The sequence below is a fragment of the Mytilus edulis genome, chromosome 1 (assembly GCF_963676685.1).
Source record: "Mytilus edulis chromosome 1, xbMytEdul2.2, whole genome shotgun sequence".
NCBI classification, from domain to species: domain Eukaryota; kingdom Metazoa; phylum Mollusca; class Bivalvia; order Mytilida; family Mytilidae; genus Mytilus; species Mytilus edulis.
Genome location: NC_092344.1, coordinates 56,265,355 through 56,292,435, shown reverse-complemented (window position 1 = coordinate 56,292,435; position 27,081 = coordinate 56,265,355). Strand labels below are relative to the sequence as shown.

Here is a 27,081-nt window from a genome sequence, read left to right as displayed (position 1 = left end):
TAAATGTTCTTAAAGTTAAATTCATAATGTCGCATTTAAAATGCTATTTGTATTATCAAAATGTTTTTTGAAGAAACATTAAATTGTTTTACCATTTACATTTGTTTATTTGTTCTTGCTGTTTACACTGAATTTGATTATTTTCAATCACCTCAAAATATTCACTTTGTGACTTAGTAGTTATAGCCTTATTCAAACATTAAAAATGTCTTGAAAGTTATTAAGTTGTCTATATATTAAAAAAAAGAAGATGTCGTATGATTACCAATGAGACAATTCTCAAAAGACCAAATGACACATACTGAAACAACTAAAGGTCACTGAACAGCCTTCGACAAAGAATATTACCCATTTATGTCATTTTAAGATTATTTCCTTTGTCTCCACAAACAGACTATTATCCCTTGTTACATATTTTACTGTGATAGTTTAACCCATAAACATGAGTATAAAAATCTTCTGGTGTTAAAATCTAGAATATACTTCAAAAGATTTCAAAGTACAAACCTTTCTCTTCCTTTCTTTCTTGCCTTCCTCAGTACAAGTTAAAGCTACAAGATTTATTAAGTATTTTTTTCCAGGTTTACATTTAGTCAGTGCACAACTTTGTGAATTAGGTCCAAGACAACTATATGTCTTTCCATTAATTTCCAATTTGTATCCTTCTAAGTATCTGCGTAGATATTTCACTTTTCCGTTTTCATCTTTTCCTGTAACTGTGACCAATAAAGGCTTCTCCCAGTATAACTGTGCTGTAGTTTGAGTATAACCAGTAATGTAGAGTCTTGGTGGTTCTGTGGGAGCACGTGCCCTGGCAAACATGGGTTTTGACATAACATGTGCTGTTCGTCTGTTTGCTTCAATGCCCCCATCATTCCTATCTTTCTCCAATGCTGTTTTGACACTGACAACAGCCTCGATTACTATTTTATACTGAATTCCTGGCACTAAATCTTCAATCACAACAGAATCATCTGAAGGGAGAAGATTCTTATGGCAAGCAACGTGGAAATCATCATCAACATGTTTAGTGGCTTTGACATCCCACCATCGTACAATCTGACCAGTCAATTTATTAGATCCATACACAATAGGTGGTGTCCATGTCAATTTCATATTATTTGTCGATGCTTTGGAAACCCTGATGTTTGCTGGTGGCTCAGTACCAGCTGTTTTACTGATAATACTAGAATTTGGCAGCCATTTTGAATCTTCTGAATTAATCATCATGTCCTTTGGCAATGCTCTTAGTTTTTTAAGTTTGTGTTTTTCTGGCAAACGATCAAAATATTCATCCGTTATGGCAGTAACACGAAGAAGATAGTCAGTCTTTTCCCGAAGATATTCAATGTTTGCTTCATTGGAATCTGGTAGAACATCAACACTAACATGATGTGGTTCACTGGTATTTAGTGAAACTGCATCAACTCTGATTCCTGAAAACAAAACAAATTTATAACATTCATGCTGCATGTTGACTACTCAAGACAACTGGAACTTCATTAATTGCCATTCCAAACCTGAAAATTGTATTGAAAACTCATAAAGTGACTTAACTTTGATTTACCAAGTTTTGCTTTATATGGCAACTTTTAAAGATTTCATTAGGTGAAAAAATTTTCAACAGCTTTCAATAGAATAAAAATATAATTGATCAAGTGCAAAAAAACCTTGATAGTATGAATGGTTTCTGATGTAAAAAAAAATATCCTACTATACATATACTAACCTATAACCTCTACACCATGTTCTCTTGGTTGATCCCATGCTAACTTTATACCAGAACATGATGTGGCCATTGTACCCAGGTTTGATGGAGGGTCAGGTGGCCGTGCTGTTTTTATTGTCAGTGGCTCTGCTTTGGAGGCAATAATGAAGGAATTCATTGTTGAATGTTTTCCTTTATTCTCCTCTGAAAAAAAGAAATTATAAAAAAAACATGAAAAATCATTATTGGTACATGTAGTAAAACAATACATTTATTTCTCTAAAACCAAAATTGTGAAGATAAAATCAAAATAAGTACAGTGAATTCATTCCTCATGTAAACATGATTTTTTTTCCCAATGCTATTTCTTGATTTTAAAGATTAGCTTCTGTCCAAGTTACATAAACAATCTTTGAAGGTTTACAAATTCATAATGTCAAATGAATTTGAGCCTGATTAACACTTTGATGATTTTTTTTCTTCAAAATTTAGCTTCAGACATTATATTTTAATTGTGATGCAGCTAGAATGTGGGATTGTTATGCCTTGCCTTTGCAGCATAAATGTTGCAACTTCAACTAAAAATGATCCTCTGTATGAGATGTTTCCTTAAAATTTTTCTAGCAATTTGCATTTCTTTTCTAACATAATGCAAATTAAGTGGCACTACATTATGAAAATTGAGCAACTCAATGTGACAGAACTTGTTTTTTTATTTTACAAACCTTCATCAATATCTTTGTATTTTTCCATTTTCCTGGCCTCTACTACCACTGTGTAAGAAGTTGATGGTCTGAGATTGGTGATCAACAGATGGTCATCTACAAAATTAATATTGATTAAAATTAACATTTGTTTCCTCACCATTAAAGTTAAATTTCCAATGTAAATTTCAGCACTTAAAATCAAATCAAATCTGATTTTACAAGAATGTGTCCATAATACACGGATACCCCACTCGCACTATCATTTTCTATGTTCGGTGGACCCTAAAATTGAGGTAAAAACTAAAATTTGGCATAATCATTAGAAAGATTATATCATAAGGAACATGTGTACTAAGTTTCAAGTTGATTGGACTTCAACTTCATCAAAAACTATCTCGACCAAAAACTTTAACCTGAAGCGGGTCAGACAGATGGACCAGAAAACATAATGCCCCACTATTATCGTAGGTTGGGCATAAAAAGTTAAATGAACATTTGCCATTGCGTTCATATTCTGAATGCTATTAAAAAAAGCTTTCAAAATGTATTTTAGATAGATAAAAAAATATACTGTACCATTTGTGCTATCACTGTTGATTTCATCCTCAGGACGATCTCCAGGCCACCACGTCACCTGGTAATTTTCAGGTCTGATGAAATGACTTCTCGGCTCATCATCTGAAATCAAATTCAATACATTAGCATTCAATTGTGACAGAAACGTAAATAATCAGTGAAATTAAATATTAGCCATGCATGTGTGTTTTTATATCACACTGGTTTAAATGCATAAAAACTAGTGAAATTTTGTAATATAATTAAGATTTTCCATTTAAACGTCAAGATGACATGAATATTGTACTCAACAACTCGTGTTTAATCAAACAGATTTAAGAATTCTATTGACAATTTATCTATTTTCGTCAAAATATTGAATTAATTGCTCATCATCCATGTTTGCATTCGTTAGATAGTCGGTTTCTGTCAACATGAAACATCAAATACAAATCAGAGGCATCAAAACAAAGTTAAATGTAAAAATCTAGTCTGAATTTGAATAATTAAATGCCTTCCAATTGTGATAATTCCATATTTTGAAACATAAAATGTCTAAGCTTTTATCTAAAGACGGAGCAAAAAAAAAATAACCAGGATATGAAAGCAATGATTTATAGCTTAATATTAGCATGAATAATTTTTTTCCGTTCTGCATTTGGTTCTGCTAACAAATTTTATATCTATATCAAAACATGATATGCATTTGAATTAAAAATTTGTTAGAAAATTTGATGATTAAGTCTGCAGTCTACCTTTAAAAGGGAAAGATTTGTTAAACATTATAAAAATCAAGCAAACATTTTGTACTGTTGTAAAATATTTTATACTGGTTTGCAGTACACATTTTTGTTAATTTTATGCAAAGGTTATCTATAAACAAGCAAACAGTTAAGGTCTTTTCAAATACAGTCAATTCTTGTTATCTAAATGTCAATCCAAATGAAAATTTGAGAATTTGAGACAAAAATGAATTTTGAGATTTGAGAAGTTAATATAATGCGGATTGTTGTATTTGCCATAACTGACAATCAAAGAAGTTCATGAAAATTTTGACATCTTAAGCGAAAACATTTAATGCAACTATGCAAAAGTGTATGTCAGATGTCACTTGTTCAAGTGTCGCAAATTCAAAATAACAATAAGGTCTTTAGAAAGAGACATTTTATTTCAAGATAACAGAAATTTTGAAATAATAAGAGTCAACTGTATGTGAATACATGTATGTTAATTTTTAATACAAATAGAGCAATCTTATATTTTAGGACCTCAAAATAATACAAAGTTATTTATTAGATTTAAAGCATTATCCCTGATCTTGGGTATATGTATGATCACCTGGAACAGGGATGTTTGTCCCGTTGATCCTTTCCAAAGGTAATTCTTGTCTAGGTATTCCTACATGTACATAGTAATTAGATATAAATACATATATGTGTACATAAACATAAACAGTACATAAACATCAAGGATACATGATCACAAAGACATGGTTACCCGGTAGTCAAAATTTATCAATGACAGCTACAAGCCCTTCACACAAAAACCAATAGGCATCTAAATGTTCTATTGTACTAATTCTTCCTTTTTCTATGATAATGATCAATAATAATATGGTTCCATATCAAATAGTCTCTAGAAAGGATTTGAAGAGAAATTATATTATTTTCAATGTCAAGAAGTATTGGGTTTTAAACAAAGAGAGGTAGGACATTTGGTTGGCAATTTCCAATTCCCCCTTTCGTACATGAACTTCTCTTCCAAACCATGTCCTCAATTTATCATCTACTTTAACAGAAAAAATAAACATTTAACTAATTTAAACCAGACGTTTAACAGATCTACAAATAAACTTATGCAATCTTTTGTTTACTATGTAAACATTGTACCTTGGCATTCCACTTCTTGTTCACTGCTTCAAAGTATACGGTCAAATTTTAAGAATTTCTATGAAATACAAAGACAAGATCTAAAATTTCTCGGGTCTGCAGGTTGAAAATACATGTATATTGTCTATAATGACATGACTGATTTGTAATTGTTTTGAATGAAGAGGAAAGCTTTGCAGGCTAAATTTTTCATTGTAAACTGGTATTAACATTTTTCTTCTAATGTTCCAATAATAATACATGCATAAGATACGAGGGTTTCCATATGATGTATCAGTTATATAACTTTCTCTCATATAATTGTTTTTCTATTATTTCAAATGATAAGTCCCTCTGCTTAGTATCTATATAAACATTGTACCAACAAAATGAAATTCTAAAGTTTGTCTTTTAAAAAATTTCAATAAAGAATGAACTTTTTCTACATTTCATGCTCAACAGTATATCATTTCTTTTCAATTAAATTTTTTTGTGACCTATTTCCAGTGGGTGTAACAATAAATTTGGTAAAATATGAAAAGCATATATACCTATTTCTAAATCTTATTTAGTCCTTTGAATTTATGATTCTCTATTGAAAAGGGTCTTTCAAACACTTGAGAACATCTTATTTTCAGTGTGATTTTATATCAATACGACAAATTCTAAAGGAAAATATCTACACCTAAAGGTGCATTCAATTTCAACATTTGACTATTTACATTCTACCTCGCGCTACAGAAATCAGAATTAATTTTTGTTACTGGATTCCACCTTCCCATACAATATCTTTATATGAAGAGTTAAATATTGAAATTTATGATTTTAAATATTATTTTAATCAAATATGTGTGAATCTGAAAAAGAAGGAATATTTAAGGGAGAGTGTTAGGTAAACATCAATGAGACAGCAAACAAACAGCATATTTTGCAGAAAACATGCAACTATTCTATCTTTCAATGACAGACATAATAAAATATAAAATTGATTGATTGTCATACCCAACTATATCAGTCATATTCAGGACCGATAACTCTGTCGATAAATATTGTCATGTATACAATGTCTTTGAAATCAGAGGCAATTGTATACTAGTATATGTCTATGTTGAAATGTATACAATAACTTTTTTTTTACACAACTTTAACTTTATACCAATTTATTGAATGCCTGGATTTTCCTTAAAATATTAGATTTATAAAAAAATTAATAAAATCATATTCAATGAAATCTTGTTTAAAGTCATAAGAAACGAGTGACCGGTGAAAAATAATGTTCTTCCAATTCTTAAACCAATGCATACAAACAACATAAACTTAGTCTTCTGTGCTCGAATTTATCATTTTTTTCGTGTAAATTTCGTATAATCGTCAATTTTTTTTTCAATCGGTCAGTGTTGTTGTGAAAATATGGCAGGTAATTAAAGTTCGTGTTTTGAAGCCGAAGTTTAACGATTGTCACCTGTTTGTCAACAATTGACGAAAAATAAACAAAAAAGCATGGAAATTGAGCACGTGTTTAACATGTAAATTCAGATAAAAGTTTATTTTAAGGACATCCATGCGTATTGTGGTCACCGGATTTTAACAAGATGGGTCACACTGAGGTCACCTTGCATACGGAAAATATATCGGGGGAATTGCTTGCTGGAAGGAAGCAATTCAAATAAAGTAAACTTCTTCTAAATATGAATAAATTAAAGAATTTTCTTCAGAAAAAAGTATATGGACCTAAGTTTTACAATGAAAACTATCCATTGAGTTATAAAAAACATATGCATTATTTTTTTTTGATTTGAGGTTTCTTATGACTTTAATTTTCTACGAAATAAAACAAATCCATTTAAATTAGAATTTGAATCAAAATATTTCTTTAAAATATATAATTGTAGAAACATAAAATTTAATATTAATTTGATTATCTTTTAAAGCAAAATTTTTTTTTTAACGAAATTGTTTTATATTGTTCATATTTTCTTTTAAAAGTTTATTATGATACATTTGACACGGGGAAGAGAAGATATATTTGTATGAAAACTTTTGTATATCACAAAATTCAAACTCTGGTAATACATGCATGTATACACAGGATGTTTAATGTCACCTGGTTGCTTTTGGTTTGCACGTCTACCTGACAATATATTGTTATGTAACATTACAACCCAAGTCAGAGTTCACCTGGTCGTCATTTGATGGGATTTTGAAGGTATAGAATATTTATCTATTATAATTCTTTGGATTTTTTTCTGTCTCGGGACGTAAATATTTTTTGGTTCTAAAAGGAAAGTATAAATATATTTCTAAAAAAAGATAAATTATACAGAAAACAGGAATAACGCCTTTAAAAAAAGCAGAGAAAATTTTATTGTTTACTATTTTCTGGTAACAGTATATATCTTGGATATCAGGCGGTCAAAATAAAATGTTCCCGTGTCACTCTTAAAATAATATTTTTTTTATCAAGAAATTTTGAAATCAATCATATCGAAATATCACCTAAGAAAATAACAGAAACATTAGAGATTCAACATAAAAAATTAAATTTAATCAAGGAAGGTCGTACTATACAAATCCTTGATTTGATGCAACATTTCCATATACATCATCCGCCATTTTGAAAAATCCCGAAATATTCACTTTTTTAAATCAATTTTTGACCGAAATTGCCCAGAAATTAAACTGTTTCAAATAGTATTTTTCCCCAGATATATGTTTGAATATACTTAATCGATTTGCAAAGCTTTATGTTTATTAACGGAATTTCTTTATTTGTTGTACAAGTAGACATGGGTATCGGTAAGTTAGCATTGAGTCAACGGAGAAATGACGAGAAAAAGTAATGTTTTTACAATTCTCATTTGACCGAATTTAATCAAAAATTAAACTGTTAGGACCAACAATGTTTGATAGAAATATGTTTGAATATCAAGGATTGATTTGCAAAAGTTAGAAAACGGGTCAGTTTAATGAGAAAATTAAACTTTATTGAAGCACCTATGCATTTTGTATGGGGCAATATAATACAAAATGGCGGTTAGTATACGTCACAAAAGTCATGTGATGTCCGACTTAGTTGGATATGAAGTGTTTTAATGTCACTTTTAAGCGCCACTTTTCGGCTATTTCTTGACCGCCAGTTTTTATTGGTGGAGGAGCTGTGACAGTGCCCAAAGAAAACTACGGACCATAGATAGGGAAAAACCCGACAATCCTAGTCAATTAGGTTTGGAGCTGAGTGCACCTGCATGAGAAGGGTTTGAACTCACAACCACAGTGTAGACTGGTTAGTGATTACAGTAGTAGAACTACTTAGACCATGTGGCCAGGGAGGCCCCTATTAGATAAAAGGACTACAAGTTACTGTAGATTTCCCCTCTTTTTTTTTTACTTTAGCACAATGTACAAAAGCTTTAAAGTAGGAATATTCAACATAAAAATTTAAGGAAAAATAAAGAGATCTCGATGAAATTTTATGAAATTTAAGTGTATTATTCAAATTTATTTTAAAATCTTACCATCATTCAATACATTGATTTAGTATTCAGAATCACTCATCCATAACTTAAAGAAAGTCTAATTAATCCTTTTAATACAAATTTACAACCTGAAAATCTATATGTTTATCAAATCATTCTTACCGATTTCACTTAGTAAAATTTCCTATGTCAATATGATTATCTTTAAACCACAACAAAAATTATACAGCAACCATTAAGAAGTTTATCAGTACACATAAATTAATGATCAAAACAGCATGATTTGAATCAACTTCTATATTCAATTCGATAAATGGTCTTTTTTTGTGATTAAATGGGTTAGAAAACTTTTTAAAAATGAAACTGAAAAGTACAAAGAATATTGTTGCACTATTGATTTGTATTACACAGCAACAAAAGTTGATTGTTAGAAGTATATCACAAGACATTTATTCAAAACTCCTATTTAAAAATCAATTAACGTCAAAATTAAATCAACTATGCAATATAGATTTTAATATAAATATTAACAAATGTTCACAAGTAGGACTGTTTGCAGTTTGTTTCCAATACAAAGACTGCAAAATAACTCCTGGCTATTTTTTTAGGTAAATACTGTGAGGTGGATATTTAACTGTTTAAAGTTTTCATAACATCAACAGGCCAAATGAAGCAAAAATGAATTAGTAAATTATGATGAAGACAGGTCTTTTAACACGCTCAATGTACTAAATGGAATTTCTATACTCCTTTGAAATGAAGGAAACATAAAAATGATAGAAAATAATACTTTTAGTTTTTTCTACTATCAAATTAATATCTATTGACTTTGAAATCAAATTTTTATCGTATTCTCATTCAGAGAATGAAACGTCAATCGAATTATTCTATTCCTGGAGTCTATATATGCATGTAATATTTGCCACTGGATTTTAAGAGAACAATAATCAAACAATCTTTTATCAGTGTAATTGTCTAACTATAAGAAAAGGTTCATATTCAAAATAATTTTATATTTCTCTCTTGTTCTTTCCTTTTCCATCCCAACCTTCATCTTTTATTATCTTGCGCTTCTAATCTTGCTTTTTAATTTGATTTGTTTTCTTTTTCAAACATGTTTACCAAATAAAATGCCATAACATCAACAGCTTTATAATTTGAGATATGTATTTATATTAATTTGTTTATAATTCAGACTTTTTTAAAACTTAACAGTTTGAAAGATAAAATGTAATCTGCAAAATGTTAACACTACACATTAATCAATATTAAAAATTTAATTTTCCTGTTTTAAGATCAATACAGATAAAAAGAGCATTTTAATGACCAGCATTAGTCTGACTGGGTTGTTAGGAAACCAACATATGAATCAAAGTTTATTAGACTGGTTCCCATATCTTTAATCTGTTCAACTCTTTAAAATATAAAGATCAGGTAGTCTCCCAAATTGCTAAAGAAAATATACCCCAATTTCTTCAAAACTTATTACATAACATTTAAATTGTATTTTATTTTAACGTCAAGATAATACTTTTGTAGTGTCATGATTTGCACATATGTTGTAGCCAGAAATCACTATACAAAACACAAGTAAAGAAATCAAAATCTTGTTATCTTCTGTAGCAAAATACTGGACGAAAGGGAGTGGAACTTGACTGAAAAGTTGCATACATGTGGTTTCTTAAAAAAATAAAAAAAACTTTTCTTACTTTCAAATGTTTTGCCAAAATGTCACACTTCAGAGTTATATATTAACAAATCTTTTTATAATATTTAGCTAAAGTTTATAGTTTCAAAATCATTTGTCTCTTTCATCTATATTATATTTATTTAAAAAAACAGATGTTAATTGGCATGGCACAGATTATGTTCTTCTCATTTATTTTATGATAGTATGATACTAAACCCCTAACGGGAGAGATTTTGCCTGATATTCATATGATGAAGACCAGTTTAATTGAGGTCTTGAGATGGCATGACAGTTAACTGCTAGTAGTCTGTTGTTATTTATGTATTATTGTCATTTTATATATTTTCTTTCGTCTTCTTCTGACATGGACTCAGACTTCTCTTAAACTGAATTTTAATGTGCATATTGTTATGCGTTTACTTTTCTACATTGGCTAGTGGTATAGGGGGAGGGGGGAGATCTCATAAACATGTTTAACCCCGCCGCAATTTTGCGCCTGTCCCAAGTCAGGAGCCTTTGGCCTTTGTTAGTCTTGTATGATTTTTAATTTTAGTTTCTTGTGTATAATTCAGAGTTTAGTATGACGTCCATTTTCACTGTACTAGTATACATATTTTTTAAGGGGCCAGCTGAAGGACGCCTACGGGTACGGGAGTTTCTCGCTACATTGAAGACCCATTGGTGGCCTTCGGCTGTTGTCTGCTCTATGGTCGGGTTGTTGTCGCTTTGACACATTCCCCATTTCCTTTCTCAATTTTATTTACTGCATTATAAGGAAGAAAAAATTTCACACGAAAGCAATATTAGCTTCATTCCTCCAACTTATTCCACTAAACAAAATAAAGTCAAAAAAATATTTTTACATCTCTAAATTATGTGGATCATTTTAAACAATTATCAATAATTATTTACCTAAATTGAAATTAAATGACTGATAATTGAATGTGTCCCATTACTCAAACAGTCAAAATGTGATCAGTGAACCATGGAATTCATAAAATAAACTTTCATAAAACTTACCAAATTTCTGACATTTTATATAAAATTATAGATGTAAATCTAGAGAAAAATCACATTATCCATGGTGAATGTTAAATCCAAAGAAATGCATAAGTATGCATACTTCACAAGATTATACCTGACATTGATATCACCTTTTCAATAATGATCCATCATAACACTATAAATCCTTTTTACCAAACACAATACCAGTGCAAATACATCAGAATTCCGTTAAAAATTATGTTCGGAAACAACAAACAAAATTTGAGTGACACATTATTAATTTTAAATCATTTCTCACTTTATCGGCCACTAAACTGTAGGTTGAGAGCACCCACTATTTATTATACCATCAAATTTCAATTGAGTACACATCGTTTTACAACGGGACAAATAAATATATATCAATTCACGACAGCCGAAATAAGTACCTATCTATCAATAGAAATATTATACCATCGTGTGAACATGGCTACCATTTGTAGTATTGTCTGTTCCATACAATGACTAAGATTTACGATATTTTAATATGATAATATAATATGCTATTGTTTATATCTCAAGTGATAATATCATCTCTTTAAGATTATTGGAACATGATAAAGGAAGTTTAAAACAATGAACTTTATATTTTTGTCTAGCTTTTGAAGAAAGTACCAACAGAATAACCCCTTAGATATGATTTATATAATAAATTTTCGAATAACTGATGAGATTTTTTTTACAATTTTAAGTGAATAAAAAAAAAATTAATGGAAGAAATTGGAAAATTTTATGTAAAGAAAAATAGGAATAACATTAGTACCAATTTTCCTGCAAATTCTATAGATAAAAAAAATCTTTCGCTCAGATTAGTTTGAGTAAATCTAGATAAACTTTAATAATTTCAAAATCACCACATATAAATTAGCAATAACAATAGACCGTTTTTACCATAAATTTTAGAACTTTACTTTTTTTTTTTAAGCTTTTGAGAAAAATTCAATAGAAAAGATTTTAAATCTTTTAAAATTTAACCTTAAAATAAATACACCAGCAATCTCTTGAAATAGCGTTGTTATCTTAGCTCTTCAAAATGCTTAAATTGTTGAACATAAGGATCAGATTAAAAATAAATCATTCTTGAGATTTTATGATATCAAACAATACTAAATCTAGATGAATAGGTATTGTTTGCTAACTCAACACATTCTGTTAAAGTGGCAATATATATCTACATATTGTAGAAATTATCTGTGATAATAACAAGGGTCATATCAGATTTTGGCTTTGAAAAGTCTATAAGATATGTATTTGAGTGGGTATTTAGTCGTAAACAGATTACAAGTTATTAGGGTGCTTCTATATCCAATAAAAATCATTTTTCATGTAAATCTTTCAGGATAGAAGTAGTTTTAACATCTTGCAGAACTTGAAAGGTAAAAGTATTTATCATTAAAGCTCAGATAGAAATCCTTTTATGTAGAAAATATTATGAAAATAAAATTGACAATATGTTCATATCAAACTTATAAGGATACACATTTTTTTTTATTTAATGAGTGAATAATATTTGTTGTTTCCCCCTCAAGTATTCTGTGTGACACAGTTTCTGTAAGGCACTTTTTGTTCGCATGCAAATTTTACTCATGCAAAAAAGGGTTATAATGAACTGATTTCTTGACAATCATACCAAATCTTTTTATTTTATATGTTATATAGAGAATAATACATGGCAAAATCCGTATCATATGTCGTATCATCCCGAGACATCAATATCAGCCCAAGGGCCTTTAGGCCCGAGGGATGATATTGGTCGAGGGTGATACGGCATGTGATACGGATTTTGCCATGTATTATACACTTTATCATATATTTCAACAGAAGAGTATTATATTACATGAACTGTTTTCTGATCCATAGCACTGGGTTACCTACAGTTCTACTTTTGTCTTGTTTCAAAGGCCTTAAAAGAACTGCTCAATTACTTATCCGAAGCACCTGGGTTACCTTACAATTTGCGTGCTGTTGTTTTAAAAATATTTTGTTTATTATTAAATTTGTGTGTTTTATATTTTTCATAGTTGCATTTAGTGTGCCAAAAAATATGAAAACTTGACGTTTGTGACGTCACATGTATACAATATGAAAACTCGACGTTCGTGACGTCACATACCAAACAATGACGTCATTCAAAAAAATTACCTAGTTTGAGGAAAAATTTTCTTAAGCAAAAAAACAACCAAAACTGACTTTATGTAAAAAAAAAAAAAAAAAAAAAAAAAAAAAGTAGGGGTGTGATAAAGGGTATGCGATAAAGGGTAGGGGTGTGATAAAGGGTATGCGATAAAGGGTGCGCATCAAAGTTGCGCGATATGGATTAAACAGCAGGCTATTTATCACATATGCAAAACTACTGTATTTACTACTAAACATATGATAAATATATATAAATTATCATTTAAAAAATCAACCTTACAATAAGAACTCATGTTACAAGATTAAAAAGAGCATGCTTGAAGTCACATTATCTAAATCAAGACAAATGTAATTCAATAGTCAAAGAATTATTTCAAGTGCAACAGACCTAAATTTTACAAAACAAGAATGTGTCCATAGTACACGTATGTCCCAGTCACACTATCATTCTCTATGTTCAGTGGACCATGAAATTAGCCAGCACAAAATGTATTTCAAGAACTAACAATTAATGAAATTGCATGATATAAAATTTCTGTTGTAAATTTAAAATTCCTACTCTGTAAACCAACTAGTTATTGCAGTTTCTTTCCTGCTAAGCCTTCTTAAACTGTTTTCTAATAAATATATATTAAATTTAGTGATTTCTGAACTTTATTTCTAAAGTATATAAAAGACTATCCATGTTTGATATATTTGTAACTATTATATTCACATTATTTTTTTCTCTTCAAGGACACAAAAATAAATCACTAGCAGATATAAACTGATTTACGGTATATAAATACCTCTTTAAAGATTGGTTCTACCGGGTATGCTATTGAAATCCAAGTTATTCCCCCAAAAAGAGAACTCTGTCCATAAAACAGATAACTCTTGTATAATTTTGCAAAATTTTGCAAAGATAGAAAATTGCACATGGTAGGTAAAGATTTGTAGATTGGGCCTTGCCATCAGGACAGATGGTGGTTGAGATAATACATTCAATTGTAACATATCTATTGTCATCTGTAACAGATATTCCATACAGTCAACCAACTGGTGATGGTGAAACGTAAAACAAAATAATAAAATAAGTATAGATTGCTTACCTTTGTTCCAGACAATCAATGCTGAGTGTCCTGACACTTGTTCACACCAGACTGCTGATGGAGGTATGACAAGGCCTGTGTAATGAACCGTCAACTTAGCACCAGGTCTGCAACCAGCATATCGATCACCAAGGAACAAATCTGGAATATTTTATTATGTATAAAATACTGATGCATTACAATTTGCAAGCATTACTGTTTCATTTGCGTACATAAATCATTACATTTGCGCCCATCTTTTGATTACATGTACGCCCATTATTTTACAGGTAAATACAGGTAGATGATATACTTAGGTAAGTGCTTCCCTCTTTCCAATTTTGAAATATCTGGCTAATATTTACTATAATAATCATGAGTCTTTTTTATTATTTCTTAAAAAAGCCCAGACACTGAAATTTATACATTTTAAATTATTACTAGAAATTAAAAAGAAAATCAAGTCAGTTATATTGACATGTACTAAAGAGTACTACTAAGAGTCTGCTAGTTTTACAGTAGTTTTTTTTTCAAAAACAAGACTTTACAGCTTCTCTTTTGTCTCAGTATACATATTATGAACATTAGAACAAGGGATTTATAAGTACTATTTTTAAACCAAAATAAAGCACAAGCAAAGAGAATCAGAAGACTTTTGTTATTTTTTTTCTTTTGCATCCCCAATTATGACCTCAGAGCTGTACAAGATTAAATTGTAAATATTTAGGGGGAATGGGATGGGAAGACACGCCTATGAAAATCTGATGGGTGGTGGTTATATAAGAAAGATTGCCTGAACAATTGCATTAAATTATCAATTAAATTTATATGTATGGAGGTTAAGAGAAAAATGTCCTAAAACAATTTTTTTTTCAAAATATGAAAATTCATATCAACGGATCTGCAAACCAGCAAGCTAAAATAAAATAGCAATAAAATCTAGCTATTGAAGCATGCATGCACATTTAAATTTTCGAATAAATTGCATATATCGGTAAAAACTAGCTTAATACATAGGGAAAAGCACAAAAACATTACATTTTATACAGATAATGATAACTTTCAGAATGTCTTGTAAAAATCACACCACATGATCATGTGCCTGTACCCCAAATCAAGAAACTCATTAGTGGGTGTCCTTTGTAGTTTTGGGAATAAGGTCTGCATTGCAGATCTAAAATACCAGTGGTCTCTGATCAATAGACTTGCATCTTTTCTAAGACAAGGAGGAATTTAGACCTTATTGCTGGTGCATTGAATTTTATTAATGTATATGTTGAAAAAATAATAACAGGTACTTTTTATCCTGTTGAGGTTGAATAGACTCTGCCAAACTAGCACAAAGATTGATTTAAGGATGTACTTAGGTGAAATAAAAAAAAAATTAGAAATTAAAATTGATACTATAACTCAGAAGAGAATTAGTAATGACAAAATTAGCTAAAAATATTAAAAGGTTATGGAGCTCCTTTTAAGGAATGACTGTAATATTTTTTTTGTCTATGAAGAAATAACATTAAAAATGTGGTGCACACTGAATAACGCGTGTAGCGGGTTATTTAAAGTGTGTACCACACTTTTTATGTTATTTCGAATAGGCAGAAAATTAATTCTTAATTCCATTTTAAACGGAGTAAATCATGAAAAAACATTGATGACGTCACGGTCACATGACAAAACTATGTCTAAGGGCTGATAAACAAAATGACGTCATCCATTCAGAAGACACGTTACATCCCAAATTAAATTATTTCAAGAAGTTTTGTTATATTCAAATGCCGGGAAAAGGCCAATATGGACATTTACCTTAATATATTTACATTGATATAATTTGGGTCTCAAATTGAAAGAAAAGAAATTAAGAATATGTTTAAATTTGGTAAATGATCTTTTATGAGCTATTGAAGTGTTATGTAAAAAGAAAAATGGGTATAATGGGGTAAAAATATCTGTATTGTAGGAAAAAATCCTAAGAGTCCTAACATCTGACACATATTCCTAAACCTGCCTTTAGTACATTTTTAAAAAGTGAAAAAAACTTAGATAAGCAGCCATATGTTGTCATTCAGAATATATATCATTGTCTCATTGGCAATAAGACCACATCTTCTTCTTAATTTGTATGTCTATTTTTTGGCTGAAATTTAAAATTCATTTAACAAATAATGTATAGCTGATAGCGCAAAAATCAAAGATACATATATTTTATATGGGTAATCAGATGCGGATCCAGCCATTTTAAAAAGGGCGGGTTCCCAACCCAGAGTAAAGGGGGGTTCCAAGCATATGCTCCCATTCAAATGCATTGCTCAGCCAAAAAAAAAGGGGGATTCCAATCTCCGGACCCCCATGGATCCGCCACTGGTAATAAAGCATTCAAGCTACAAGCAAGACATTTCAGACTACTACTCTACAATTGTTTAGCTCTACAAATTACCACTGATGTTAGTATCAACCAAAGGCCATCCGTTTGACCCATTAGATAATATATCTTGTGTAAACAAAATCATTTTTTGTTTATCAAAGCGTGCTAGATAAAAAATATAAATAAAAATAGATATGTTTAAAAAAAATTGAAAAATTAAATTTTAAATAAGTGTACTATTTTTAACTATATATTAAAATGTGATATGTATATTTCTATTATTGGTACACTAAATGTACAAAGTTTCGTGCATTTCTTCTGTGGTGCCCAAAATGTGTAAGACTAAATATTGAAGATGTAGCTAAATTGAAAAGATACTCCTAAAAGCAAATATTCATAAATGGAACATAGCGGCCTGGGTGGCCGAGTGGTCTAAGTAGTTACTTCTGTAATCACTAGCCAGTCAACACTAAAATTGTTAGTTCCAACCCTGCTCGTACAGGTGCACTCGACTCCGATCTTAATTGACTAGGATGGCCACTTTTCCTATTGAAGTGGTTTTTCTCTGGGCACTTCGGCTTCCTCCACCAATAAAAACTGGCTGCCACAAAATAGCCCAAAAAGCAGTGCTTCAAAGTGGTGTTAAAACACAAAAAATTAAAATCAAATAATAAATGAAACATATTATCAAAAACTATTTTCATTTCAAGAAAATAAAATGGATAAATCTGAAATAAAATAATTTTACAAAGCCGGTATATACCAAAAAAATTACGATCATTTCGTTTTCTAAAATACTTACCACTAGAAGTTCCCCTATCCTCTCGTGGTCCCGATCCATCAATTCCAGAATCCCTGTCTACAGTTATCTCATGTCGTCTCTCATTTTTACCGACAGGATGGTCTGTCAATGCTATTAACTGTAGCACTATCTTTTCTCCAAGTGTAACATCTCTGATACGTAAACTATTGACATCTGATGGTATGATAGATCCATATAGTTTGCCATTCTTCAACATTTGATAGCCCTGGAATATTTTCAATTTCTACATTATTCTTTTCAAATGTAATGTAACTATCTTTAATTGTCAAAAAAAATAATTTATAAAAATAAATAATCATATTTATAAAACTTCCAATTAATCTACAAATTTAATATATTTCATAAAAGTTTGCCACTTAAGGATGTACTTAGGTGAGGTTTTGGAAATTGGTGTCAAATGTACGGATTCCTCAGTATTTTTCCATCAATACAGGGTAAAATATTTTGCCCCATAACACCCATTTTTCTTTGTATAAAAGACTTCAATAGCTCATAAAAAGCCATTTTCCAAAATTTAAGCAATTTCTTAATTTTTGTTCTTTGTATTTGAGACCCAATAATACCAATACAAATGTAAGGTAAAAGTCCGAGGCAACCTTTTCCCGTTTTTTTTAGAAACTCAAATATCTCGAAAATGAGGTCCATGACCTATCAATATTTTTAACTTATTTTGTTCCTTACCTGATGCTATTTCAAAATAAAGTATCAATTTTAATTTCTTGATTTTTTAAAATTCACCTAAGTACATCCTTAATTCATACTTTTTTCTGTAATTTTTTCTTTAAATTCATTGAAGAGGAAATTCATTTTCTACTAAATTGTCCAGCAGTCAAACAAAACAACAAGTAATGGTTGCATTCTGCTTTAAAAATATGTAATAATTTCAAAAATCTAAATAGATTCGTTTAGCTTTCTTGTAAATATGAAGAAATGTGCTGTGTCTTTTACTTGTTATAAATATTTTCATTCTTTTACTGGAAATCAAAATGTAACAATAAAGCAATGACCTTCATTATTAGCAATTTCTTTTTTCAAGTTATTCTATTCAAAATGCTAACTTACAGATATTGAAGCATCCCCAAACTGCTGAGGAGCCTGCCAGCTGACATCTATACCATCTGTGTGAAGACCTTCCAGCATAAGTTTGGGAGATTTAGGGGCTGCCGGGGCTGACACAGGTAGTGAGTTTGACATTGGACTATCACTGAGTGAGAAGACATGGGAACTGTCAGGGTCAACTCTATTAAAACCAGCTATGGCCTTGACATTGATGTCATATGTCTGCTCAGGGGGAAGGTCATTCAAATAGTACTGGTAGCCATTGCGATTGCTAGCTTTGTTTGCTGTTATTTTTCCATACCATTTACCATCCACATAAATTCTGAAGAAAAAAAAACCACTTGACTGAAATTGTAGTAGCAACTGAAAATATTTCCTTATTAGATTCTGTTATAAGCTTTTATAATACCATTACATGTGTGTCTCATAAGAATCCCATTTTTTGATTGGCTGAAAGAAATCAGAAGACATTCCAATTTCAAACTGTAATTCTCAATGCTCTCTACACAATAATGCACAGAAACACATGAAAAAATGAGATGAAAAATTTGATTTACTCATAGTTTCACAGTTGCAGCACTAAAATTATGTAATTATATGATTTAAATTATTCTTTTTGTAATTTTAAAGGCTTTGGTCAATGCTTTTGTATCCCAATGAAATAGTCCATTTGCCAACTACCGACTTGATTCTGTTTTTACACACTTTTTAAACAAATTACTTCTCTTTGTCAATCGTAGACTGGTTCCATACCGGACAAAATTGGCTTTTGCCAATGCAAAGCATAATGAATTGAAAGTGATGTATTAGCGGTTTAACTAATTTTTCATGAAAAATAATTTCTGATGTCAAAAGTATTTTGCTTAACAAGAAAGTAACTAAATGATCTGAAAACCTTAAAGATTACTCACATTACGCATAGGTAAATTTGCTCTTTCTGGTAGCTCTCCATTTCAAATAAAAATAAGGGAGAACACTACAAGAGGGATCTCTAATTACAGGGTCAATTACGGGAATTGGCAAATAGCCTATTACAGAGTCGGGCAATTCTAAAATTATGACTAAAATATCTAGCTATAACTACACATTTTTAAAATCACCTACCCATATAAAGAAATATCTTCTTCATTAGATGAATATGTGTGTCCTTCTGGTCTGTTCCAGGAAATTAATACACATCCTGCTTTATGTGAGGGCTGCTGGGTAATTGCAACTGCAGGTGGCCTCCTTGGACATGTGATGTGGAGTTTACGTGAAGGCTCACTCTCAATGCCACCTTGTTGGGCAACAGCCACCACATAAACACTCATAGTTCTTCCTAGTATTAAGAAAGAAATAGGAGAGCATGAATGCATACTTGTTCTCTTAGATTATCAATAATTATTGAAATAGAAAACACAACGGACATTTTGTTGAAATTAATATGATTATTGTGAAGTAAACTGAATATTTACTGACAACAGATTTTTTTTATATTCATTATTCAACAAAAAAATATATGTATATGAAAGTATCTTATCAAAAGAGTAAGTTCAGTAGGGGGCCATATTTGGCCTTGAATAGTAGTTCAATAGTTTAAAGATAAAAAATATTATAATGAGGAAAAGGCATTTACAACCCAAATAGGCAAAAAACAAGTGAAACTGCGAGCTACTGCTCACTGATGATACCCCCGCCGCAAGTGGATAATATTAATAGTGTAAAAATATGCAAGTGTTCGGTAAACAGGAAGTTGTCGAGTGATGAATCTGAAAACGCATCACACGGTATAGCTGACTTATAAAAATCCTGAAACCAAATTTCAGAAATCCTTGTATTGTAGTTCCTGAGAAAAATGTGACGAAAATTTTTAACTTGGTTATCATGTGTAAAATCATACAAGTGTTCGGTAAACAGGAAGTTGTCGAGTGATGAATCTGAAAACGCATCACACGGTATAGCTGACTTATATAAATCCTGAAACCAAATTTCAGAAATCCTTGTATTGTAGTTCCTGAGAAAAATGTGACGAAAATTTTCAACTTGGCTATCATGTGTAAAATCATACAAGTGTTCGGTAAACAGGAAGTTGTCGATTAATGAATCTGAAAACGCATCACACGGTATAGCTGACTTATATAAATCCTGAAACCAAATTTCAGAAATCCTTGTATTGTAGTTCCTGAGAAAAATGTGACGAAAATTTTCAACTTGGCTATCATGTGTAAAATCAGACAAGTGTTCGGTAAACAGGAAGTAGTCAAGTGATGAATCTGAAAACGCATCACACGGTATGGCTGACATATATAAATGTTGATACCAAATTACAGAAAGGGTGGATGTGTAGTTCCTGAGAAAAATGTGACGAAAGTTTCATGGGACGGACTGACTGACGGACTGACGGACTGACGGACTGACGGACTGATGGACGGACTGACGGACTGATGGACGGACAGACAGAGGTAAAACAGTATACCCCCCCTTTTTTAAAGCGGGGGTATAATAAAGATTTTGGTAAAAATGGCAAAACTGTCTGGATCTCAACTAAATCTAGGACTAGGAAACATGCAGTGCATGCTTTGAAAAATTTAGTACCTCAGTCCAATATGTACAAAGTAAATGCATAGATAATGACTGTGATTTAAATTGCCAGTAACTTGTTTTTGAAACAAGAAAATAATAATTTTTAACCTATGGGAGATAACTCTATTCATTTCTGTAACCATATACATGCATGTGATATTTCTTTTACCTATAAATGTATTCATAACATGTATGTAAGATTCATTCTGATGTCTTTCTCCTTGACTCACACTTTTTTTTTCTAATTATCGTAAAAAGAAAGACAAAGGAAAGACAACTCTTACCTGCCACCATATTGTTGATCAGCATTTGTCTGGTGTCCTTATTTCTCACTCGACCTAAGGGTTTATTATCTACATAAATCTGGAATCCTTTGATCTGTAGATCTTTGTGGAAACTGGGTTGATCCCATTCTATCAAAGCCTAAAATGAAACAAAAAACAGTGTTCATTATCATTACAAACTTATACTTATATATACTTTAATAACAACTACTCCAAAATTTAAATTTTCAAACAATAAATGTGCTTATTGTTTTTGAGAATATATCAATATGGCTACAGATTTTTAAATCTACAGAAAAAGCGAAGAATTTGTTTTGAATTCATATGAGACATCGGTTGTAAAATATAAGCTCTAAAAACAAAAATATAATAAAAGACTCAACCTACAGGAATTGTGTTTTGGTTTTTGGTTTATTGTAATAGTATTTATCAGGGCTTAGTATTTCTTTAAGTGATTGTGGACTGCTATCTGTTCTAGTGGAATTGTCCTTACCTGGTACATATCTACACTGACAATCTTTAGTTTAGGTGCACGTGGTGGTCCAACTGTGGTATAATAGATGACAGATGAAGAAGTCTGTATTTCACATGGCTGTTCTCCATGTAACATTGTATAATTGGCAATCACATATACCCTAAAATAAATAGGTTGTAAAATGATCAATCAGCATTTCAATATCAAATTTTTAAAATCATTTACAACTCCTTAGAGCTTCTCTCCTCATTATTTATTTACAGATTTATCTTATATCATATCCATACACTGAAATCAAAAAGGGTAAAAAAACTTAATGCACTTAAACTTTTATTAACAGGAAAAGTGTTTGTTCTTTTTATAAAAATTATATACTAATTAATGAAAGAATAATTTGGATATTATATGAATGAGACTGCAATCGAACAAATTGATAAAACAAAAAATGTCAAAGATTTCAACAAGTGGTCTTCTTCAGAAGTCTAGATAATTTGATTGATTGTTAGTATTATTAACACCATTTTCAACTCAATTGGCTAGATAGCGGCAGCCACTGCTTGAGGAGTCTAACTACCTGTAGTCAACCATGAACACCAGGCAATCCTAGTAATTAAGACTGGAACTAAGGGTTTGCACATATGACCACAGTCTTGACAGCCTACTGGTGACTGTAGATGAACTTCTTATTTTCAAACTTACATAAGAAGATATTACATCTTCTGATTGAAAAAATGTAAATACCTGTAGGTCATACCAGATACCAATCCTTTTATATCACATCTATCTTTATCTATGTAAATACCTGTAGGTCATACCAGATACCAATCCTTTTATATCACATCTATCTTTATCTATGTAAATACCTGTAGGTCATACCAGACACCAATCCTTTTATATCACATCTATCTTTATCTATGTAATTACCTGTAGGTCATACCAGATACCAATCCTTTTATATCACATCTATCTTTATCTATGTAATTACCTGTAGGTCATACCAGATACCAATCCTTTTATATCACATCTATCTTTATCTATGTAATTACCTGTAGGTCATACCAGATACCAATCCTTTTATATCACATCTATCTTTATCTATGTAAATACCTGTAGGTCATATCAGATACCAATCCTTTTATATCACATCTATCTTTACCTATGTAAATACCTGTAGGTCATACCAGATACCAATCCTTTTATATCACATCTATCTTTATCTATGTAATTACCTGTAGGTCATACCAGATACCAATCCTTTTATATCACATCTATCTTTATCTATGTAAATACCTGTAGGTCATACCAGATACCAATCCTTTTATATCACATCTATCTTTATCTATGTAATTACCTGTAGGTCATACCAGATACCAATCCTTTTATATCACATCTATCTTTATCTATGTAAATACCTGTAGGTCATACCAGATACCAATCGTTTTATATCACATCTATCTTTATCTATGTAATTACCTGTAGGTCATACCAGACACCAATCCTTTTATATCACAACTATCTTTATCTATGTAATTACCTGTAGGTCATACCAGACACCAATCCTTTTATATCACATCTATCTTTATATTTGTAAATACCTGTAGGTCATACCAGATACCAATCCTTTTATATCACATCTATCTTTATCTATGTAAATACCTGTAGGTCATACCAGACACCAATCCTTTTATATCACATCTATCTTTATCTATGTAAACACCTGTAGGTCATACCAGATACCAATCCTTTTATATCACATCTATCTTTATCTATGTAAATACCTGTAGGTCATACCAGACACCAATCCTTTTATATCACATCTATCTTTATCTATGTAATTACCTGTAGGTCATACCAGATACCAATCCTTTTATATCACATCTATCTTTATCTATGTAATTACCTGTAGGTCATACCAGATACCAATCCTTTTATATCACATCTATCTTTATCTATGTAATTACCTGTAGGTCATACCAGATACCAATCCTTTTATATCACATCTATCTTTATCTATGTAAATACCTGTAGGTCATATCAGATACCAATCCTTTTATATCACATCTATCTTTACCTATGTAAATACCTGTAGGTCATACCAGATACCAATCCTTTTATATCACATCTATCTTTATCTATGTAATTACCTGTAGGTCATACCAGATACCAATCCTTTTATATCACATCTATCTTTATCTATGTAAATACCTGTAGGTCATACCAGATACCAATCGTTTTATATCACATCTATCTTTATCTATGTAATTACCTGTAGGTCATACCAGACACCAATCCTTTTATATCACAACTATCTTTATCTATGTAATTACCTGTAGGTCATACCAGACACCAATCCTTTTATATCACATCTATCTTTATATTTGTAATTACCTGTAGGTCATACCAGATACCAATCCTTTTATATCACATCTATCTTTATCTATGTAATTACCTGTAGGTCATATCAGATACCAATCCTTTTATATCACATCTATCTTTATCTATGTAATTACCTGTAGATCATACCAGATACCAATCCTTTTATATCGAATCTATCTTTATCTATGTAATTACCTGTAGGTCATACCAGATACCAATCCTTTTATATCACATCTATCTTTATCTATGTAATTACCTGTAGGTCATACCAGATACCAATCCTTTTATATCACATCTATCTTTATCTATAACATTCCAACAATGTTGTAAGCCTCTCACTGGCTTATTATGCTCAACCAAGTTACACTCAAAACTGGAAAAAATGTCAAAAATGAATATATATCTTGTAAAGATAGCCATTATAATTTAAACATGTCTAATAATCTTTCCCTTTTTAATTATTATAGGTGCATGATTAAATTAATGAATAATGATGTTGTATGTCACCACAGAACCTGAAAGAAAACGTTATTTAATCATAATTTGGGAATACTTTTATCTACTTGAATAGTACATTTTTATCTACGGGATGCTCCATTAAAAACAAGAATGTGTCCATAGTACACGGATGCCCCACTCCCACTATCATTTTCTATGTTCAGTGGACCGTGAAATTGGGGTCAAAACTTTAATTTGGAATTAAAATTAGAAAGATCATATCATAGGGAACATGTGTACTAAGTTTCAAGTTGATGTAACTTTAACTTCATCAAAAACTACCTTGACCAAAAACTTTAACCTGAACTTTGCACTATCATTTTCTATGTTCAGTGGACCATGAAATTGGGGTCAAAACTATAATTTGGCATTAAAATTAGAAAGATCATATCATGGGGAACATGTGTATTAAGTTTCAAGTTGATTGAACTTCAGCTTCATCAAAAACTACCTCGACCAAAAACTTTAACCGGACTGACGAACGGAGGCACAGACGGACGAACGGAGGCACAGACGGAGGGATGGACGGACGAAGGGAGGCACAGACCAGAAAACATAATGCCCCTCTACTATCGTAGGTGGGGCATAAAAACCTTTGAGAGTCTATGAAGGCAAAGACAAATGCTAATGAATGGTTGGTGCTACAAAATTTTGTAGTGAGCGATGCATGGTAAACAAATCTCATGGTAGAGAAGACTTCATAAATTGTCCATCTATGGACCCCATGTATCCTATTTATATGATAATTCATCAATATTTGTTTAAAAAGGCATTTCAACAAGATTACCATAGTACAGTCAATATAAAAAATAAGGAGATGTGGTATGATTGCCAATGAGACAACTATCCAACAAAGATCAAAACAAGTGGATTTAAATAAAGCCTGCTATAAAGTTCACCTGTAGTAAGCAAAATCATGTATTGTTACCCCTACTGGTCTCACTTTAGCCATATACGTGCCTATACAATTTGTACTTCTTTTCAATGGTCACCTTACTACATGTACTAAAGTCAATTCCTTAAGGTCCTGAGGGTGGCCGTCATATACAGATTTGACTGTACAACCCATAAATAATAACGTCCTTTATTATTCTGTGACACATATGGGAAAAAATTAATACTAACCTGATATCACTATTATTGATTTCTTTAGCAAACTTTGTGCCAACAATATTGACAACATGCAGCAACAGTTTATATTTAGGGTCTACTCCTTTTGAAGATCTCTTCCAACACACACGGAGACCATTCTTACCACGACTTTCAACACTGATAGAGGGCGCTGGAAGGATTCCATCTCCATCACTAGTTATCATCTGAAAAATAAACATTATTTGCTCATTGTTGTCGTAAGCAGTTTTCCCTTATATGGCAATAATTTAATCTCTAATACTTGTCCATTCTTCAACAACTGCAATATCAAATACACACAATAATTTTTAAAATAATAGTTATTGCGATTTAAGTTTTTTGGACGAATTTGGAGAAAATTAAAAGGCTGGTGGACAAAATATCATAAATGTACATCATAATAAAAAAGACAAAAATGGTTCTAAAATAAGAAAAGGGGAAAACATGAGAGGCAAAAATCCTTACAAACTTGTTATCTTTCATCAATAACTATTATAAAATTTCATTCTGACAACTTATTCTATCGTCCTTATTTCCTCATCATTTTAAAAACTTACCTGTCCTTCATCAATAATTCTCCTTCTGCTGGCCCCTAACTTGTCGCCAGGGACAGCCACCCGTCTTTCCTCAACAAAGCTGCCATCTACGGTACTACTATTTAGTTCAACCTCATCCTGGACTTCAAGAAGAGCCAATCGCTGCTTTCTACCTTCAGAATGACGGCTAGATCTTGGAGTTTCTGGAGGTCTTGGAGAATATTCAGATTTTCTTTCAACAACACCCTCATATTCCTTCAGTCTCCTTGAGCTACCTCTACCAATTTCTCTCTCACGTCTTTGAACTCTGACCTGATCATATGGTCTCTGTGCATCCATGACAACCATACTTCCTTCATTATCATCAGTTTCTGTTTCTGTATCAGTTTCAGAGGTTTCAGAATCAGAATCAGTTTCACTACTTTCAGTTTCACTTTCAGATTCCTCTGACATAGAAGCTAGTCTTTGCCTAGAACGTCCCCCTGGGGGTTTCTTTGAATCATCTGTCATACTGCTTTGGTCTAAAAAAAAAAAATAGACAGAAAAAAATATAAGATGGTTAGAGAGCTTAAGTATCCTTATACTGATCTCTTTTGATTTTAGAATAAGGAGATACGTTATGATTGCCAATAAAACAAGCAACAACGTCATAGAATGTCTTTCAATAATGACCAAAAACCATACCATATGTTAAGCTATTAAAAGCCCTTGATCACAT

The 27,081-nt window shown here is 31.1% G+C and overlaps 1 protein-coding gene across 22 annotated transcripts in view; it reads right to left on the bottom strand.

Annotated features, from left to right (window-relative positions):
• Positions 1 to 27,081, bottom strand: part of LOC139485243 (uncharacterized) — a 107,444-nt gene that overhangs the window by 18,546 nt on the left and 61,817 nt on the right. For 12 of the 22 annotated variants that reach the window (XM_071269586.1, XM_071269607.1, XM_071269683.1 and 9 more), the window contains 15 exons: positions 26,385 to 26,884; positions 25,822 to 26,012; positions 24,455 to 24,571; positions 21,841 to 21,982; positions 21,348 to 21,486; positions 19,606 to 19,819; positions 18,505 to 18,823; positions 17,422 to 17,647; positions 16,692 to 16,784; positions 14,276 to 14,416; positions 4,309 to 4,368; positions 2,992 to 3,093; positions 2,434 to 2,529; positions 1,730 to 1,912; positions 508 to 1,436 (listed from right to left, as the gene is read on the bottom strand). In XM_071269586.1, the coding sequence (XP_071125687.1) occupies positions 508 to 1,436; positions 1,730 to 1,912; positions 2,434 to 2,529; positions 2,992 to 3,093; positions 4,309 to 4,368; positions 14,276 to 14,416; positions 16,692 to 16,784; positions 17,422 to 17,647; positions 18,505 to 18,823; positions 19,606 to 19,819; positions 21,348 to 21,486; positions 21,841 to 21,982; positions 24,455 to 24,571; positions 25,822 to 26,012; positions 26,385 to 26,884 (3,452 nt within the window). The remainder of the gene's footprint in view (positions 1 to 507; positions 1,437 to 1,729; positions 1,913 to 2,433; positions 2,530 to 2,991; positions 3,094 to 4,308; positions 4,369 to 14,275; positions 14,417 to 16,691; positions 16,785 to 17,421; positions 17,648 to 18,504; positions 18,824 to 19,605; positions 19,820 to 21,347; positions 21,487 to 21,840; positions 21,983 to 24,454; positions 24,572 to 25,821; positions 26,013 to 26,384; positions 26,885 to 27,081) is intronic. The other 10 variants (XM_071269702.1, XM_071269718.1, XM_071269727.1 and 7 more) reach the window with 2 other exon arrangements.